Source organism: Manacus candei, unplaced genomic scaffold (assembly GCF_025592945.1).
Source record: "Manacus candei isolate 608988 ecotype Guabito, Panama unplaced genomic scaffold, ASM2559294v1 h1tg000062l, whole genome shotgun sequence".
In the NCBI taxonomy this organism is placed as follows: Eukaryota; Metazoa; Chordata; class Aves; order Passeriformes; family Pipridae; genus Manacus; species Manacus candei.
In genome coordinates, this window is record NW_026138110.1 from 2,902,838 (window position 1) to 2,923,519 (window position 20,682).

Below are 20,682 nucleotides of genomic sequence, written 5' to 3' on the forward strand. Positions count from 1 at the left end.
ATATATAAAGTTATATCTAACACATATATGAACTCAGAGGGTTTTTGTGACAAAGCTAAAACTGTACTGTGTATTTATCACAAATGGATATGTACCTTGTCTAGGTGTGCATCGCAGTGAGATAGGGCTCTTACCTACAAACATGGCTTTAATATCATGTCTTTGAGGCTTTTTATTGCTCTGCCTTTACCTCTTCCCACACACTCACTCTGGAGAGGAGGTGATTCCAGCTGGGACAGTTTCCATAACACACAGGTGGCTCTTTCTTGGCCGTGATCCCCAGGTGTCAGTGAGGTGGTCTGAGGCATCTTCATCTACGTGTGCCCCAGCTTAATTTGGTCCAGCCTCAGCATCAGCACGTGGTTTTGTGTTAGCACAAAGTTTGTTTCAGTGTCAGCATTCTTCATACCCGGTCCCAAAAGTGCTTGAGCAGATTCCCTACTAACTACGTGGTAGATGATGGTGTTTCCTCAGCAGTTACAAACCTTTAGTAACCATCCCAACGCTGTGAGTCTTTGCTCACGGGGAGCGAGCCTGGCAGTGAGGTGAGCCTGTGGTTCCACAGTACCGTTTCTTGCCCGTGCCAGAAACGCCACAGGAGGGAGCAGCTCATGCTTTAATTGGACTGCTCTGAGGGAACCTGCTCCTGAAGACACTTTTACTTCCATCCTCTGTCAGTTGGCAGATAATTTTTTTCTTTTCAGGTGTATTAGTTTCTAAGATTCAGACTTGTGGCATCGTTCCCTGTCTGATTCCCAGTCCCCACCTGATGTTTCTTTGGTTGTGTTTCACCAATGTCTTTTTTTGCCAAAGGCAGTCCTTTGTCAAACACTTGTCTCTGCTTTTTGCTTTCTAATTTTTCACCTTCTGATTTTGGCTTTGTGCCCATTTAATTTGACTTTGCTGGTCTGGAACTTGTTTTGGTGGGCTCTTTACCTGGGATCATAATAGTACCTTTGTGCAGTTACCTGTATTTTCTGTCCAGCTCTAGCTGTACTCAGCAGTACCTTACGTGCTGTGCCTGAACATTTCTCTCTTTTTGGCTCAACATTTGCCATTAAATAGACAAATTCACCCTTCTGATGTGTGTTTTCCATCATCTTGCAAGTGTTCTTGAATCAAGCCTCAGAGTATTTCTGAAATTCTTTTGAAGTGTTAAAGAGAAGTGGTTTTCTGATGTTGGAAATTTGATGTAATGACACTGTAAGAATCATTAATAACTTAAAGTATATTCATGGATGTTAGGTACTCAGTCCAATAATGTCTTAGAGAAAAACCACAACACACATAAGGAAACTGAAAAATACAATTATTTAAGGAGTTGTTTTTTGAACAGAATCTTTTAGACTTTAAAAATAAAGAACGTAGATGTATGTCCCACTTAAGAGTGATCTTTTCACTGTAAGCCTTTAACAGGCGTGTCATTTTATCACGATGACACGCCTGTTAAGTTAATGCTGAGGTCAGATTTATTGGTAATAACTGGGACAGCGAAACGTGCAAGTGCAGGTTTAGTCTGGCATTTCTCACAAGGAACTTCTTTTCTCTGTTTGTGTGCATGTGCTTGTCCAAAGGAATCCCTCCTCCTCGAGGAGTGCTGTTATATGGCCCTCCAGGCACCGGGAAGACTCTGATTGCCAAAGCCATCGCAAATGAGGTTGGCGCTCACGTTACTGTTATTAATGGGCCTGAAATAATAAGCAAGTAAGTCCACCCATTTTATTTTCATTAATTCTATAAATGTATCAGCCCAAAATCTGTCCTGGCATGTCTCCAGCGGGGATAGATGTAGTATTGGCTATGGGCTGTCTGCCCAAAGGAGTCAAAAACAAGCGAGAAAGGGTTCTCTCAAGCAGGGCTTGTGTTTCTTCTTGTATTTAAAGAGGTTTATTGGACTTGGCCAAGAAATTTGTGTAAGGCCCGGACTAAATTAAAGAGGAGACTGGAACTGCCTCTGCAATTGTGTGTAGGTTAGTTCTGCAACAAGAAGAGTAACTTGTTAAACCATATTTGCAGTTAAGATGCCACTGTGCAGATTACTGTCTCCAGGGAACTAACTGTTTATTGTTCTTCAGAAGTGTAGATAAAATGGTTTCTAACACAGAAAAAAGACGTTTCCCTTTAATCTTTTTTGTAGTTACTAGATGGTTCTATCTTGGCCTTACTTTCTTGTCCTTGTGGAAATACAGTTTATTGTAGATCTGCATTTACTTTGGGACTCTGAAATTGTGCGCTGTGACCTTCCCCCCATTTGCCTTTCGAAAAGACCAAAAAAAATGTTTTTTATTAAAATATTTTAATTCTTATAGGTTTTATGGGGAGTCTGAATCGAGGTTACGTCAGATCTTCGCTGAAGCCTCTCTGCGGTACGTTCTTCTGGGTGACTTTGTTTGCAGCGTCGGTTCCAGCCCTAATGTTCTTAGAAGAAAAACATTTGCAGGAATCTCTGAGTTTGTAACTTTTTCCTGCAGTGGTTTCTAAAAGGAAATAAATTTGTTTATATAGAGCTTAGCTAGAAGGAAGGCAGTGAAATTCTAGTCTGCCTGTTAAATAAATCCTTTTGGACGCTGCCCTTTTCAAGGGGCTGTTACAGATGGTGCCAAATCGCTCGCTCTGTGTCGTCAGTGTATTGTACTCTTGTTTCAGCAGAGGGAAGCAGGAGCCAGAGTTTCACCTGGATCCAAATTTTTCTGTCTGGTTTTATCTTTGGAGACTAACATAGCCCTGTGCTAAGGCATGGAAGTCAGGCTAAGTGTTGGTACTGGATATAGCATGCCTCTGGAGTAGGGAGGTGTTCTGCCCAAATTTGTTAGACCTGCTTAAGGCAGGTTTTAGACTTCCAGGTGATTGTTGTTCATAATACATGAGCAAAAGACTATTGCATACGGAAGGTATTAGTTGTCTAATGTATTAGTTGTTTTAGTTTTCTCGTTATTCAAGGTTGAAACTTTTAGCTGCCTAAAGGAGTTGGATGGTTGTTAGTTTTTCTAGGAACTGCATATTTTTCCATGAACAGCTTTGCACTTCTCTGCCTTGGTGTTTTAAATCTTCCCAAGCACCTTAACGTTTTCTTTCCTTTTTTGTTTTCCCCCCAGTCGCCCCTCAATTATATTTATAGATGAGTTGGATGCACTCTGTCCAAAGAGAGAAGGGGCTCAGAATGAAGTGGAAAAGAGAGTTGTTGCTTCATTGCTGACGTTAATGGATGGCATTGGCTCAGTAAGTCGACTGTATTGAGACAATTAATGTGTATGTGGACTCACTGAACAAAACGGTTTTGCTTCTACAGCGGAGCCAATTTTAGATGTGTCATTTGGGGGGAAAGAAAACAGGCTTAGGTGAGACTTTATATAGTAATGTAATGCTTTTTTTGGGTGCTAAGCAGAAGACGTAGGAGAGGAATGTCTCCTGATAACTGAGATTAAAAGCAAGTAAGTTTCTTCCATTCCCTGCCTCTCCTTTGCCTTCTCCCCCTCTTGTACTTTTGGAGGTCAAACTGAAATTTCAGTGATAGCCCATCATTGATCTAAGCCAGATATTAATTACTCTGAAATCAAAGTTATCAAAATGCTTCTGGTGATATGTAGGCTGCATGATTAAAGGCAGTAGCAGCTATTTCAAGATTGCCATAGTAATATTTAGGTCATAAACAAAAGCCTACTAAAGGAGCAGTAAACTTAATAGAGCAAGTTATGGATTAAGCCCATAAAGTTTGCCAATCTCTCATCAATTATTTTGTGAGTATCAGTAGGAAAGATGAAAGAAACCTGTCCAGAGTATGAAAATAACTTGCTGCTGTTTATGTAATCTGCAAGTTTCTAATTATTTTCCTGCATGAGCATTTGAGTTGCCCGGTCTGGAGCTGGTCACAGGCAGAAGAACATATTTTCTGATGGCAAAGGCTGGTGGATAGTCTTCCTGGGAAAAGTGCTTCATTCACAAGAAGAGAATGACACTGCAAGAGACCTCCTAGCTGCTCTTGCCTTGTTCTAAATGTGCAAAAGCAGAGCTTGAAGAAATTGGTTAGGATTTTTGACGGTGCTTTTCCTACTGAACTTACAGGAAGCTTTATAACCTCCTGTCTCTGCTGGTTTTGATACCTTAACTTCTCTGTTTCCCAACCTTGTTTGTTCAAGGTCTGCTGATACCGTTTTGTTGTTGTACCAACGCTGCATTTTAACTTAAACACTTCTTTTTCTTTACTTGGTTCTTGCTTTCCTGATATGGGAAAGCAGGTTCTTGGGGATTCAGGTGGGAGACACTGGGATGAGAGTATCTTGGAGTAGTTTCTGTTGTATTATCTGTATGTTCATGCAGCCTGTAGTATTCCTAAATTGCAGCTAGGGATGGATTGGATGGGATCATTGATGGGCTTTATAATCTAAAAGGTTTGAGAGCTAGCATCGGGATTCCAGTGTGTGTAGTAGTTGGAGGAGTAAGCAAGAAGTTTGTTGATAAGCTACATGGCATTTAGTGACTTAATAGAATTTGTATTTTAAAAATAACGTTTTGCACTGTTTGATGCCTTCAGGAAGGCAGTGAAGGGCAGCTCTTGGTGCTGGGGGCCACCAATCGCCCCCACGCTCTGGATGCAGCTCTGCGCAGACCGGGGCGTTTCGACAGAGAGATAGAGATCGGAATTCCCAGTGCCCGGGACCGCCTGGACATACTCCACAAGCTTCTCAGGAAAGTTCCCCATTCGCTCACAGAGGTGGAGTTGGTGCAGCTGGCTGATAGTGCACATGGTTATGTGGGTGCAGACTTAGCAGCCTTGTGCAAGGAAGCAGGTAAGGCTTTGTTTATCTTATTTAGGATCTTACTTTACAGTTAGTCTCTTTATTAAATAAAAAACAGTGTAAAAAATCCACAGTCTGTACCAATAGCTTTTGAGACAATGTTTTCTTAATTTTTTGTGTCGAAAACGCAGCCAAGTGTGGAATATGAGGAGCACCAGTCTGCTCCTGGGCACGTCAGAAAAATTCTTTGAGTATTAGTAGCTTTTAAAATCTAATGTTAAGATGAGTAACCCTGGGGAATCCCCTGTGCTATTTCTAGCATGTTACATAGCTCCCTGTCTCTCGGTAAGCCAATGGTTTAGGGAGTTCACTGACATCCCTAAGAGTTTTTCTACTCTAGAGCCTACCTCCTTCATACGAAAATCCCAGGCTACACAGCTTGTCCTGCAGGTCCTTGTCCCCAGGATGTGGAGACCGTGGCCCTCAGTGGTGTTTACTGCGTCTCCCTTCCCTGTTTTGTGCCTTGTATTCCATTTTGCTGCAGATGAGGACCTTGTGGCAGAGGTGGGGGGACTGTGTGCCCCTGGGACAGGTTGTGTGGTGGAGCTGGGAGAGCTGGAGAACACTGAGCTGGGGGGCTGGAAAGTGTCCCTTGGCCTCTGGAACAGGCATAGCCCTGGAGAGTTATGCAGCCAGAGTTCAGTATGTTCCAGAAAATACTTCACCATGAGTTCACCTCTGTTTCCTTTGGATGAAATATGAAAAGTACTCTCTATCAGTTCTTACATTTTGCTAATTCGAGCAATTCTAGTGTCTGTGTGGTTTAAGTGTTGGACCTTAAATCTGCCCATGAGCAGCCTTTTAAAACAGTCTAGTCAAAAATATGACTCTCCAACTCTGCTTATGCATATTTGCTCCCTTATGGTTCACAAATAAGTTTGCTGCATGTGCTGGGTACTTCTGTTTCCTTTGGCGCTGGGACAGCTGCTTGTGGCAGTGGCACAGAGCATGGATAATTCTTGCACTGGAATTAACTATGAAGATGGCAGAAGTTTTAATGGGGTGATGGCACCTGGAACAGCAAGGTTTTTACTTGCCAGCTTCCGTAAATTTTAAGGGATGGTTCTCAAATATGGATTTGTGGACTCTTCTATGGATCAAGAATAAAAAAGTTTGTAGAGACACAGACTACTCATTTTATAGCGGTCTTCTGTTGACTTCAATTGTGTTTTAAGCTCTGTTTGAAGTTAGAAAACGTTATTTTTTCCCTGTTTGTATATATTTGTTTTAAAAAAAGATAAACTGCTTTTTTATTTTCCTTCCCCTGTGTTTTTGGAAGCCTATCCATCTGCCTGTGTCACAGGACTCACACAGTAAACACTCAACTAATGTAATCTGAAGTTTTCAGTGAAAAGTGTTTTGGTTTCAATTCCAGACATGACCCAGCCTAGGCTTTAGTTGTACATGTGCACATGGATTCTGGACACTTCATAATCCAGCTGCAAATAGATTATATTTACCCACTTCATGAGGCCCTTTTAGAAAATCAACTTTGAATGTTGTGCAGATTGAACATTACACGTGTTGTAATGTGTTGGCATCTGCCAGTGGTGGGTTGCAGGACATGCTGTTATCTGGGAGCTTTGCATCCAAAGGCAGTGCTGGGAATGAGGGAAGAAGGATGTCTCCTTTCTGTTGATCTTCCTTCCCGAAGTTGTAATCCGTGCTGTTAAATATCCTTGTCGTTTCTTAACTTGGAGTGACCTCTGCTGGGGAAAATGCAGTCCAGCGCCGTTTAAGTCTTTGCAGCCCACGTGAATTTTTCCTTTTCAAAGAGTTGCAAATTCTGTCAAAGTATTGCATAAACTCAGTGCAAGTTGCTCGTTTTTAAGGAATTTTCTTAGATTCTTTTTTTTTTTTCGATTAAGCTGTTGGTATCTATATTTTATGTTAAATTTTCAACACCTTGTAAAATGTTAGAGCTTTTCACTGAAGTTCAGCTATGTTTTATAACATGCTATTTCTCCTCAGCAGAGCAAGATTATTCCATATGGCACATTTTCCAGTGTTTTGTCTAGTCTGGTGTGTTGTTCCAGCAATGGGCTTCTGTTGCTTCACTTGAGAAGCTGTGCTGTAGGCCAAGCTTGCTTGCTGTCCAAGAATGCTCTCTGATATTCAGCCTAAGTTTTCCTTGTTTAGTTTCATCCCATTATTTCTATTTACATCCTTGTATAACACGTTTGCTCTCCCTCCTTAGTGTTTACACCCTTCAGATATCTCTAGGCTGTTCTCATGTCCCCTACCTCCTCATTCATTACTGAACCAAACTATAAATATTTAGCTCTTTTAATCTTTCCTCATAAATAAGTCCTTCCTGCCTTCTGAGAAATTATGTTGATTTTCTCTGAACTGCCTCCAGTTTGTCAATAACCTTTTGGAGATGTAGGGCTTAGAATTGAACATAGTATTTCATATATGTTACAGCATAAACCAGGGTACAAACATACAATTGAGTTGGTCTTACCAAAATGCTTGGTAAGAGTTCTTGCACACATTTTGAGGTTACTTGTGCCACTTTCAGACTTGATGAGTGTGTACGTACAGAAAAAGGATGTCAGAACTCAGGAAAACATGTTCAGTTTTTGGTATGAGTTTATCATTGCTTGCTGATTGTGTATTGCTGTTGTGGTCTGGGGAAGACTTTCAAGTCTTTCTTACCTCTTCTATATCTTTATGTATTTCATATGTGGCTGGAAAGCCTGAAAGTTTACAAGCTAAAGATGTTTACATTCTCAATACGAAGTTTAGATCATTTTCAGAGGGCTCATCATTCCTTATCTTTCTACTTCAACTCTGTTTTTTTAACACATGTATTGTGTATATACTGCTTATGTAAACCAAGGGTGTAGTAATTATTGTAAGATGGTAAAGGTAGTATTTGTAGGGCTATGACAGACAAACCTTTTGCGTCTCTAGTTAGGTTTCCTAAGATGCTCCATTATAAAAGCTTTGAAGTTTGTCTTCTATATAATTCTGAAGACCATATGTTAATGAAAAGTAAATAGCAGTTGTAGAATTAAATATCCCAACTGTTTTCTTGGCAGAAGTTGTTTGTTCTCCTGTGCAAGATTTGCTTAGTGGTACTTCTGGGGTCAGACAGGCAAGTTTTCTGTTCTGTTCAGCAACTCTGTGCACATTCATGGAAGTTTTTAGGGAGTTTGTGGAGGCTGTGATGTTCAGGTTGCCCTCAAAGCTTCTCAGCCCCCATGTATGTGTCGTGTACAGAATTATGGTGCGGTGTGTGCTGGAATGGGCAGGGAGGAAAGGTGGCCAGGAAACCTGGAGAATCTGTGCAGTGTGCTCTGGACTTTTCCAGACAGGATGTTATGACCAAAACCCATGACACCTTTGTATAGAGATGCTTGTAGTAATCAGTTAAGAGTGTTTTTACTTGATCTGCTGAGTATATAAAATATTAGTGGATTTTTTTTCCAATACCTTCTTTTTTTCTACTAAAGAAACAGTTCTAACCTCTCAATAAAAAAGGAAACCACAAAACTTTGTGACTTTATAGGAAAAACACTGGCTATGAAACTTGCAGTATTTGTTGTAAGAGTTGACAACAAGGTGACAGACATCAACTCTGTGGATCTATCTCAACCTTAATTGTTGTGCTTGATGCCCTTGAGATCCTGTTGCTTCTCCTTTATTTACTTTACCCTTTGGTCTTTTATTAATTCCCAAAAAAATATAATGTTTTTAATTTATCAGCAAAGATAAGCACTGCACTTTAAAAAACGAAACAAAACAAAAAACATATGAAATGTTAATTATGTAGCAGGGACATGAATGGTATAAACTGTACTGAATGTTAGAAGATGCTTAGCAACAAAGGTTTCCAAATATAGCAATTTATTATAAACTTATCCTTCTATGGCTGCCTGTAGCATTTCAAGAGGGTGAATATAAATATAGCTTGATTTCTTCAAGAAGTGGGTTCAGTCATATTGTTTACAGAGAAAGGAAGTATTTGCTTTGTAACTCTTAGGATTTATCTTGAACATCCTTGTTCATTACACATAATTTCAGTGTGCTGATATAAAACACTTGGACTGTGATAAGATAGCATCATGAGGAGAGGAAGAACAAATGGCTTTGTTTAAATACTGCTCTCTCTTGGAATAACAGGGATTTGCTTCCAGTGAGGATGCTGCATTGCAACCACAGACTTGTGTGAAAGAAGCACTCATTTGTTGTGTGTCAAAGGTTTTTTTAAGTTGCATGAATGTGATACAGTTAAAGGTGTCACCCTGCTTAGGTTTAGGATTAGAATGGTTTACTGGTTTGAGCTGGCTGTTACAGAAAATCCTAAAGAAACAAGGAATCGAGTTGCATCTCTGACTGGTGTGAATCAGCATTACTCTGCTCAGTCTGTGAAGCCACTTGCACAGGCACATGATGTGGTCTGTTGTCTTGTGTTCATAATTCTGAGTCCTATTGTTTGCAGAGCTTATTGTCCATATTATTCATTTGCCCCTTTAATTATCCCTGTGTTCTGATGAATCATACAGCTAGGATGGAGAGTCTTTATGCTGTTTGATCCACAGCTCTGTATATTGATTTTATGTAGATATTAGATCTGTAAAGTTGTAATTTATATATGAGGATACTGTAGTTGGCTTTTTTTGGAGCTGAGAAACTTCCTACTGTATCTTTTACAAGCTTAAAAAAAAAGTTTCTGCAATCCACTTGCATTAAGAATAAGAATTAAAAAAAAAATGGTCAACTGAAGGACTGTCTCTTAGGTTTTTTTGTTTTTTCCCTGTAATGGATGGGGAAGTAAATTCCCCTGAAAACCAGGAATGTCTCTTTGTTAGATGTATGTGTTGTTTTTTTTTTTCCCCCCAAGCTTCTGCAGATTTGGTAGCCTGGCCACCTGCAGGAAACATGAGCCGTGTGGGCTGCTGTGATTAACAGTGGGGCTCTGTGCACCCCGAGGACCAGCCTCTGACCGGGCTTTCAGTTACACAAACGCTGCCTTCAAGATGTGGCTTCTCAGCCTCGTGTCTCAAATCAGGCTCTTCGTTTCAGCTCAGTCACAGTCTGGATGAAACAGCCCAGTGTTAGGGCATCAAGGATCTCTCTCCTTTCTTTAAGCTGTAAAAATTCAGTCTGAACCTTTCCCAACACGATTTGGACCCGGGTTCTGCTGGGGGCATACCACAAATGTAGATATTTTCCTTGGATTGAGATCCTAAATGTAGGAATGTGGGCTGACATACTTCAAAGTGTAGATTTTGACAAAAGCAGCGGATGACCGAGGCAATGGGATTGTTTGTTTTGCAGGGTGGTTTGTTTTGAAATTAAGCGATTTCAGTTACAGATCTGAAAGGGAAAACACTGCCTGACACACTGTAATTATTTTATTTCCTTATGGAAAGTGACTGAAAATACCATATCTGTGTTATTTATTTGTTTGTAGCACTGATAAAGATTGAAGCTGTGCTGCTGCAAGCAATCTGCTATTGCATTCCCTCACTGACATGGTTCCCGTGGGACGCTCAAAATGAGGTGGGAAAGGCCACTTGCCTTTTCATGAAAAGGTCACATAAGAAATGTGGGAGTTTTGGGAATATTAATAACACATATAGTCAGATGGTCGATACCAAAAAAAGTGTCTTTATGAAATGGAGATATTTCTGCAAAAAGGACAGCAGATGCTCAGAATGATGTGATGGCTTTTGTGTAGAAGTGGCTGCATCTGGGTGCTGCCTCTTGGAAGAAATGCTGGTGCACATGATGTTGGTTTTTGTAGCTACTTTTTCTTATATAAAGTATTTGGCTTTTTTTGTTGCTTTTGTTTTGGTTTAGTTTTTTTGTTTGTTTTGTAATGGTACTTGATTTTTGGTTTTGCACGAGGGACGTTGCACTTTACTGCAGTCAGGGCATGTGAACTTTTGGTTTTCATCATAACTAATTTTAAGTGTGTGTTTATCCAAGACTGGCTTGCAGTTAATTGGATGATGGGGTTGCTGACTTCATACACACAGTTATGGGTTGGGTACTTAAATATCTGTTTAGAGCACATCCCATTCTGTCTGCTGATATTTATATAGGCAGGAAATAAGGAATATTTTCAGGAGAGTTGATCAATAACTGTCACTAATATCTTAAATTAACCTTCTTGGCAGATAGTCACCATGTTCTTGCTTCTGCAGCTTGAGTGGCAGGGAGGAAACTATATTATTTATTTGTGGCAACGCATCTAGAAACTTCTGGGTTTGAATGGCTTGGAGGGTCAGCCCCAAAACAAGTTGTTTGATTTGAAGGGTGAGAGGGTGCAGGACACCAGGGTAGTGTGTGTTGGTGCAGCCCTGGCTGTGAAATGGTACTTAGAATGTAATTCTGAAAATTTAGCACTATGTCATTTTGCTTAAGAACAGAAAAAAATTTGGGGCAGGTACTGTCTTAGTCATCAACTATACTTCAGACAAACTGTTTGTGTAGAAATGGTACTGTAGGAGAAAAATTCAATGTTTTCTGACTCCCTCTCAGGCTCCAGGTAAAACAGATTTCTGGAATATGTAGTGGCAAACTCAGTATCTGAAAGCAGCCTTAATTCTTTTGATTTATTGATAAAAGATCAGCTACTCTGTGTTAGTTCTGTGGGAGCAAACTCAGCAGTAGGCATGTGTAAGTAGAATGATTAGTTACTGTTGGGGGACAGCTTAAATATTTTCAGGCAAAGTTTTCATAGGTCTCCTGACTTTAGTTCTTAGTTATATCCTGATTTACCAACACTCCTAATTAGAATGAGACCAGCCTTTAGCCACTGACTGTTGCTTCTTGTCTTTCTGCCCTTGCTATTCTGGTAGTCTGTCGGTCCTTATTTTTGTTCTAACGCACGTGTGACTCCCCTTAGCTTAGGTATGTTTATGTATGAGGAACAGGCAGTCTGGTATTCCTTATTTCCCTCTGTTGTCACTGGATTAGGATAAATGACGTGTGTGTACCTGATCTGTGAATAAACCGTTTCCTGTACGAAAGAAGTTTGGAAAATACAGTTCCTCCTTCCTTCCTTCCTCTCCCCTGTCCTACCTCTCAGCAACTTTCAGGCAGCTCCATAGACATGTTCCAGCAAATGCCAGGGCTCTTCAGGAAGGACTATAAATCCTGTACATAATCCCTACAGTAGGTTAGTGCTCAGGTTAGCCCGGTGAATTTGCAGTGTTATGGTTACAAGGGATTTAAGGGCATTATCTTTCCTGTGCAAACAGTACGAAAAGTTCTTCAGGGATTTTCCCATATAGCTCTGGCAGCTAAAGACAGATTGCAGAGTATGGTTTTGAGAGCAAAAAGCAAGGCTTTCTGCTTCCTAATTTGTTTTTTAAGTAGGTGTGAATTTTATGGACATGTTAAATTTAAAAAAAAAAAAGTTTAAAAATATATTTATAAACTGTTTCTAAGTAATATGAAAATTTTTTTGTGCGTAAACCTGTTAAATTTTGTAGTGTAGTACGTAAAAACCTGGCAATAGAGGAAGATGCCCCATCCAGTGCCATTTGGAAGCTGAGATCTTACCCATCCATGCTCCTCTGTTGAGTATTCCACTGCCAGCCATGCAGGAGAGAATCAGTTTTTAGAATGCAGGAGAGTTGGATCTGACAGCTATCACATGGAGAAATGCTATGTGTCTTCTGGGTTTGGCTGTAGGAATTTGGGAGGGAAATGCCAGATTATCAGGGAAAGAAGAAACATTTCCTTTTGTAAACAATCTTGCAAGAAGATTACAATTCTTTGAAGCTGCTTAGAAATTCTGGTAGAGTGAGTCCAGGCAGGAGGGGTTTGTGGAAGAAGCAGCTGACGGGCAGTAAATGAGCATGATTAACAGTTTGGTTTGGTTCAGTTTATTTCTTCAAGTGTTGTGTATATTCTGTTTTGGAAACCTAAAGTATATATGTTGGTCCTTTCTGAGTGGATGCTTTCTATTATTTACAGTGGCGTGTAGTTATACGCAGACTCTGACAAATATAGCAGTGTCGTAGGGTCTATTTTTAGGCTCAGATATTTGTGATTATGATCTAATGTGCCAAAACTTAACCAAGCTATGAGCAAGAAGATCTTACAGACAAACAATGCTATTGACCTCATGAGTAGCCTGGTACCAAAGAAGGATCATCTGTACCAGGACAGGGCGTTCTGCTGGTTTTTTCCCTTCTGTCCACTTAGTTTCCTCTGTTCTAGACAGACAGGATGAGTTGGAGAGGTAGAGCGCATAGTTGCTGGGCTGGAGCAAGCTGTTTGTTTTCCATTGTTTGTAATCATGCATGCCTTATTATGCTGCTTTCTTTTCTCTCTTTTTTTTTTTTTTTTTTTTTAACTGGGATTTTCCATACTGCTCCACTGAGGATCGGTGGCTGCCTTCCAAGTTCAGTTTCTGCTCTGCATAGGGCAGTCCTTGGGGCTGGTCATGTATCCCTTGATTAGAAATGGGTATCCCATGCCTGTGTGAACAGTCCCACTGACCTTACAGCAGGCTAAGTATGTCTGAGTCCTTCCTCTCCTCAGGCAGGACTGGAATAAAAGTGAAAACCCACTCGCCCACTTCTGGGCCTCCTCAGTCACTGCTAAAAGTTATTGATATTCATTAATTCTTAAAAACAGAGTATCATCTGAAAAGGAACAAGCAGAGCTGAAACGAATGTTGTGCTCAGTCAGTTAACAGCAATGACATGTACTCAACCCAAAACATTCCCACGTGGAAGATACCCAGGAGCTGATCTGAACTGCTTGATGTTTTCTGAGGTGTGACTCTTCGAATCTTCACTGTGACTTCTGTAGTGATAAACTTGTGTTTGCTGTAATGTTCCCCCTTCTTTGCCTCTGCCTTGCTTCTGGCAGCGTGGTTTGCATCCTACCCTGCAGCTCCTTACGTTAAATACATCTCTCAGCGTCTCCAGACAAGGATATGTTTTTCTGCCTCCGGCAAACCACTGGCTGTATCCTTCTCCTGTTACTGAGACTCCCCCCCTCCCCTCTGGTTAGAGGTCAATCTGAAGTGCAGGAAAGAATGATTATGATAACAGGAGGAAACAGGAAGAATCATGCTTTCTTTTTCAATCTGTTTTTTATTATTGTTTTAATGTAAAACATTGTTTCAATTAAATGCTGACCTGTGCAGTGGCGTGTGCGTGCACATGCTGAAATGAATTCCGGCTTTGTTTGGAAAGCTGTGACCTCTTTATTCCTGTTCTGGATCAAGGCTGTTGCCTTTCAAACCCACTGCTGAGGACCGAAATTTCACTCGTACTCGTAGCACTGGCAGTAACAAACCTCAAGAGCAGTATTCTCCTTGGGCTTTTTTATCGGCTGTAATCTCTGTTTTTAAAATAAGCTTGTTTGGTTTTAAGACTTACTCATGCCAGATAACAAAAAAAGATAACCATGACAAAATTAAAATGCATCAAATGAGCACTGGGCTAAAGTGGTACTTGGTGGAGCTGCTAGGTATAGAAATGAGCAGAGATCTTTATCAGTTACTTGCTTTCTCTATGCCTTAATTTCATGCTGTGTTAGTTATTCTTGCATTCTTTTAAAGTGAGAGTGCCATGTGAATTGACTTCACCAAAAAGAAAATGTAAGACTGAACCCAAATACCCGCTCCCACCCTGCAAAGTGTTGACTGCAGTGACACTGGAGTAAGATGTTGAGTTTATTTGCCTGGATGTAATTTTTAAATCTGAGGGGTGAATCTGTGTTGTCTCACTTAAGTTTTTTGTTTGCTTAAAATGAACTCCTTAGAAGAAGGAAGAAGGGGGTGAGGAATACCATGAAAATTGTCTGGGTTGTTAAAATGAGTCAGTTATATTTTATACTTGTCCTCTGGTGACCAGATTTTCATTTTTCTCCTTGGCCTCATGGAATGTTTTTATTTATGTATCTTATTAGTTTTGGATGTTCTGTGCAAGGGGAAACCTGAATTACAAACTTTTTTTCTTTGTGTTATTGTATTAAGAGCCTGGGTATTGGATGCAGGTGCTCAGACTCTGCTGTAATTGGCAGTTTATGGAGAGACACCAGCTGTACTGCTTCACAGGGGACATATTATATCTCTTCACACGTTGTATATATTGTAGGAAATGCAGAATTCCTGTCATTGTCAGAAATGTTGCATGTCTGCTTCTACCAGTGCCTCTGTAGGGGGAAAAAAAAAGACAACAATCTGCTGAAAGTTAAAACCATGTCTATTTTCAGAAACGGCTTAATCCCTTTTATTGTCCTTTCATGTAGCACTAATTGATGTTTTGTTTGGTTAAATATAGAAGAGACTTAACAAATGTTTGTCTTTTTATGGTCATGCAAGGTGAACTGCTGGGGTATGAACTGCCTCATTTGTTTGGGAACACATGGCAACAGATATGTAATATCTGATGTGTATATACCTGCATATAAAATTATGCTCATCAACTAATAATATATAAAATAAGATATTTGACAGCTTCAGTTCACAGAACAGGATTGGAAACAGAAGCAATAGAACTCTGAATTATATTAGACCTCAAAAGGGATAATTATACAGTGGGAAAACCATGATGCTTCCGGGCATCTTACACAACAGGGGCTGTAGTTGCTCTCCAGGGAATGCCTGGGAGCTGCAAATGGTACAGCCTGGTCCTGCCCAAGGAGTATTGATATATTGATGTGTGAGTGGGTGGGACTTGTGTGGCCTTTGGTGGATTGATTTATAGGGGAAACTAGGAATTAGTATGAAGATTTATAGGTATTGTGCGTGAGTGATTTGGCCAAACAAAGGAGAAGGTAAAAGCTATGCCTGATTTGAAAAGTATAATCACTGAAGGGAGTTAAGAGTTGTTGGGTGTTGCAGGGAATGTTTGTTGCATGTCAAGAAAAAGATAGGTGTCTGGCATCTTACCAGGTGGCAAAATAGGGTTCCAGTGAAGGTTAAAGAAACCTCATCAGTTTGCTTTTAAGAGCAGCTTAGAAAATACAGTCCTGATAATAGAGAAATGGAAAAGGTTGCAGATGTCTTACTTATGCTGATTTAGTGTTGCCTTGAATATCCGTTGTCCCTCTTCCTCTGTGGTTTAGAAATGTGTTCAGATCAATGTATGGATGTTTAGAGTTTTTCCCTCTGGGAACACGGGAACAAGGCTGTTTCATCCTGGCTTTTGGAACAGATTTAGTTTATATTCCGTCTATGGTTGTTAAATCCCCTTTTTCATGCTCTCCCAGCAGAAGTGTCTCGCATGTTCTCTGACGCAGTTCAGACCTGGTGCTGAGACATTCCTTTGGACCTCATTTCCTTTCCAGTGCTGCTCTGTGTTTGTGTGTGGTACACTTTGTTTGTGAGAACCAAGAGGAAGTCTACATATTTCCATGGTTTTTTTTGTTTCAATAGGTTTGCACGCCTTACGGAGAACGCTGGGGAAGAGCCCTAACCTGTTAGACACCGAGGTGGCTGGGTCAGTGATGATTGCTTTCAATGACTTCCTGCAGGGGATGAATGATGTCAGGCCCAGTGCCATGAGGGAGGTGGCAATTGATGTGCCAAAAGTAAGTTGTTTTGTGCAATACTCCGGCAGCATTGCCAGAGCCACGTTAAGAGAGGAATTTTGTGAGGTGGAAGCCTCAAGTTACCAGTAAATGCGGTGCATAGTCTTTTTGTTTCTATATTTGTTTATTTATTTATGATTTTGAAGAACCATTTGCAGAAGCTTAAGTTCCTAAATGCTTTAGGAAGAGTTTGTAGTGCAGGAGCAGATCTCCTGGTATGTAGTTTTATATACTGAGGGGGTTAATGGGGTAAAAATCTTCAGATGTCTGCTCAAAGCTGGTCCTGAGCAACCATGAAGGCTGGAGCCTTTTATGAAGCAAACACAAACTAAAGCAGAAACAAACTGTTAGCATTTGTAACCAAAGTGTGTTGAAACAAAGCTGTGGAGAATTTGATTGCTGTGATTTTCACGTAAATGTGACCTGAGTGTCTTCAGTTTCATTATGTTTTTAACTGAAAGCAGAATTCAGCACTGTACACAGGATATCACTGCCAAGCCTGTCACAAGCTGTGCTTATATGAATAGTTCTTTTGGTGGTGTCAGGTTCATCTTTATCCTACTCCCTGCCCTCTCAATTACATGTTAGAGTAGTTCAGTAGCAGACTCAGCATAAATTGGGCTGGGGAGCTGATCTGGTTTAAGACAACTCTGATCTGGGTTAAGAAGATTGAGCGAAAGAACGTGTGTTTAACCCTTCTGAATCCTGACCCTGTGAGTGGCTGTGCTGGTGTTTCTCAGCAGCTCCCCAAGCCCTAGAAGAAACCATTTTTGTCTCATTGCATGAAGATGAGTCACTTGGGAATTAGATTGCACAACTACAGACCCTTACTCCCAAACTATAGGAATGGGAAATAAAATCTGCGCACTGGATGCTGCACACAGCCAGCTGGGATGTCACACTTGGCTTGTTAAGAGTCGGCGCTGCACAGGGAAGTACTGGGTGGAATTGCCTGGGCCGGCCCCAGGCAACTTTTCCTGGAAGTGGTGTCATGGCATTGATATCCACAAGGGCTGAGTGGCTCTGCTGAGAACCAGAGTTACTAGTTCTTTCATTGCTTATTGTGCTACTGGCTCTTGGGCTCACGTTGTTATCCCTGTGCTCTGCTTCTTAGGCGTACCAGGACATTTGGAGCCATGTGGAATGCTGCTAAACAGCGCAATACAGACAGGTAGAAGTAAGGTCTTGAGGTACTGCAGGAAATCTGTTCTCAGTCCAGGCCAACCTACTGCTCAGGCTCCTGTTGTCCACTAAACCATCCTGCCAGGGGCTTCCTTGATTGTCACTTGATTTTATTTGTTAAACACCTCCTGAGTTACTGCAATACTACTGAAATTCATCCCTTTATTGAAGGGAAGATAACAGCATAGTGCAGACTCCTTTTGTGCTGACAGGACCTGCATGTTTTGTGAAGATGCAGTGTAAATTTGAGGCCATCTGCTTGGTGCCTGGGGTGAGTTTAAAGTGGAATCTTAAGTACTGGATGCAACAGATTTTGTGTCCTCCCTTATCACCTACCAAAGGAGGGGAGTTTGGAACTAGATGATCTTTAGGGTCTGTTCCAACTCAAGCCATTCTATGATTCTGTGACCACTATCATCTAAAAAAAATCCTTTCTAAAAATAACTTTAAATACTAAATAAATTATCAGCTATGAGATTTTTTTTTTCCCAAAGAGAAGAAATAAATAAATAGCTTTTCAGCTATTTATTGCAGATATAGGATTCACTTGGCAACCCCCTTGGTGCGGATGGGAATTTTGGCCTGTGTAATTAGTTACAGGTAAAACCACTGATGCACATGCTGAATTAAACTGAAATTTTCGTGACTTTTAACCTGATAATTGAATGACAAGAGTTCAAAGTAACTTCTAAATAAAGCCACAAGTCCTTCCTCGTGTGCCCGGATTGCCGTGTGTGTTGGCTGTGACCAAGGCAAATGCAAAATACTCGCTGCCTGGTTCCACATAGCATCTTGTTTTCCATTTTTACAGAACCTTTCTTGAACTTTGCTATGTGTTACAGCCTTTTTAGAAGGCTGCTTTTTCTGCAGCAGGGGTTTAGGAGAGAGGGGATGCACGTTATAAATCAGGAAGTTAATACTGCAGCTCTTTGGAGAGTTGCGTTGTAGTTACTGTTCCTCCCTCTCCTATGGGTCTTCCTGAAATGTTGTTAGCTGTGGGTTTTGCTTGCCTCTTTCACTCCCTTTGCTGTAATTCAACACTCAGATTTGTGTCTTTGCAGCCAAAAGGTTCTGGATGAGACATCCTTTGCACGTCTGCTTTATTTCTTCATTGCTGGTGCTTAATAACCTCTGGGGAGTTGCCGCTCTGGGTCGTATCCTGAGCTCTGTTGATCTGGGGAGATTATGGCACTAATGAAATCTCGGTGTCTTACACACTGCAGCAGAGCACTGGCTTTGTATGTGTAAGCTCAGCCCCAAGGCTAATCTTTAAAATCATTTCCATGGTGACAGAATATCACACTTCATTGCTGGTGTTGCAAGAGCTTCCCTTTGAGTTCCTGTGCAGGTGAAAGCAGTGTAGCTATTGCTGGCGGACTGTCCCCACCCACACTTATCTCTCTCCTTTTGAAATGAGGAAATAAAGATCTGTTTTATTTACAGCTTGACCAGAATGTGAAATTAGTGGTTTATTAATACCATTGCTGCTTCAATTCCATACCTTGTATTATAGAAATTCTAAATAAGTGAATTTCTGACTGGTTAGTTTGGTTTTTTTTATAGGAGATCTCGCACTTTAGTAGCCATGTTTGTATGCCCTGACCCAGTTGTTTCCTCTTTTTCCCTTTCCCAGTTTTCAATGTGAGCAAAATCAGAATAAGTCTCCAGCTTACTGGAAACCAACTTCATGTAAGGTGGCTGTACTTCACCTTTTCTGTACAATTCTGTCACTTTTGGTGATGTTAAATGACATATAGTGGGGCTGAAAAATCACTTGAATAATGCCTCAGAAGACTTGTGCAGTAGACTGAATATTTGCAAGAGGGTAAAAATAACATTTTACGTGTTTTCCCTGGCTTTTTATATGTGTGCAAAGTACTGCCAGTGCGTTTTGCTTTCTGTTGCTGAAAGTCATAGGGAATTCCTGATGGCCAATTACTTTTAAGACATTTTTATTCATGTTTGTCAAAATCTTTGTCTAGATGGAAAGACATGATGATAAGAATGACTAGTCTTTACCAGGTATGTGTAAGGATTGTTACTGAAAAAGGAGAACAAGCTTATGTTGTCTGTCATCTTTCCTAAGAAAAAGTTGTTTAAGAGCACCAGGATGTAGTTGTGTGCAGTTTACAGAGCTGCTGGGTAGAATTAAGGATTGTAGGGGTAGGTAATACATCTTTTCTAGATGAAACTTAAACCACACTCTTTCATATCTGAATCAGAAACACAAACTTATGTAACATGGGAAGATTGAGTTTAACTGTCCTGAGTTTAATTATGTTACTCAACCTTGAAATTTGAGTGAAAAGGGTTTGCATGGGTGGAACAGTGGAAAGGTGCAAGTGAGGTATCTGGCACATGGTTTCACTTTTTATGAACTTGTCTGTTTGCTTCATTGTAGTTAAAAGTCTGTATGTGGATTTCTGTCTCTCTGTCTCAGCTGTGTTGGTAGCCCAAGATACTCAGCTCAAAGTCAGGTGATAGGAATTTCTTTTACTTTTGACAGACCCCTCTACTCTCAGATCCTTCTTGGTTCGCAGTGGTGATCAACTCTACATATTTGATACTTTCCCAGGCTTATAAATTAATTACTTAAGAACCAGAGGCTGTTGGTCACTAAGAAAGAGATTTCTTTTTTTTCTAGTGTTCCTGTAACATATTCTTGATGTGAGAGATGATGTTTAGGCAGCAGATGGGTGGCTCCTCACCTTCCAGTTAGCCTTTAAACTCAGAGTATTTCTCAGGGGTTGACCCACATGTCTTGATTTTTGCTGTCTGCTCTCTGCTGCCTTTGTAATTTTGTTCCACGTCCAAGTCTGACAATCCAGGAGAAGTTCTGTGCGGTTGGAAGTACGACTGGTCTTAAACAAAAGTACTCCCACCACATCCAAATGCTCTTTTTCTTCCACTTCAATAACAGACTGAACTGCCTCTTTCAGGGACTGTCTGCTTCTGGTTTCCACTCCATGTACTGGTATCAGGAGAAAATAAGGACAGGCCAGGAGTGAAACCAGTTTTCAGCTCAGGAGAAAGGCAATACTTTGCCTCTTGGTAACACTCTGCTTGCCTTTCAAACGAACTGGCTTTCCAGAGCTGAAGGATGATTTATGTCTAGCAAACTTTTGGGAGAGTGTTTTAAGGCAGAAGATCATTTGATTTAGGTGCGTTTTGACATGTTTAATATTTGAAG

General features: G+C 40.7%; 1 protein-coding gene across 1 annotated transcript in view; it reads left to right on the plus strand.

Annotated features, from left to right (window-relative positions):
• Positions 1-20,682, plus strand: part of SPATA5 (spermatogenesis associated 5) — a 172,595-nt gene that overhangs the window by 5,653 nt on the left and 146,260 nt on the right. Inside the window, 5 exon segments of the mRNA XM_051804947.1 lie at positions 1,575-1,704; positions 2,310-2,366; positions 3,096-3,219; positions 4,532-4,787; positions 16,156-16,310. Of these exon segments, the coding sequence (XP_051660907.1) occupies positions 1,575-1,704; positions 2,310-2,366; positions 3,096-3,219; positions 4,532-4,787; positions 16,156-16,310 (722 nt within the window).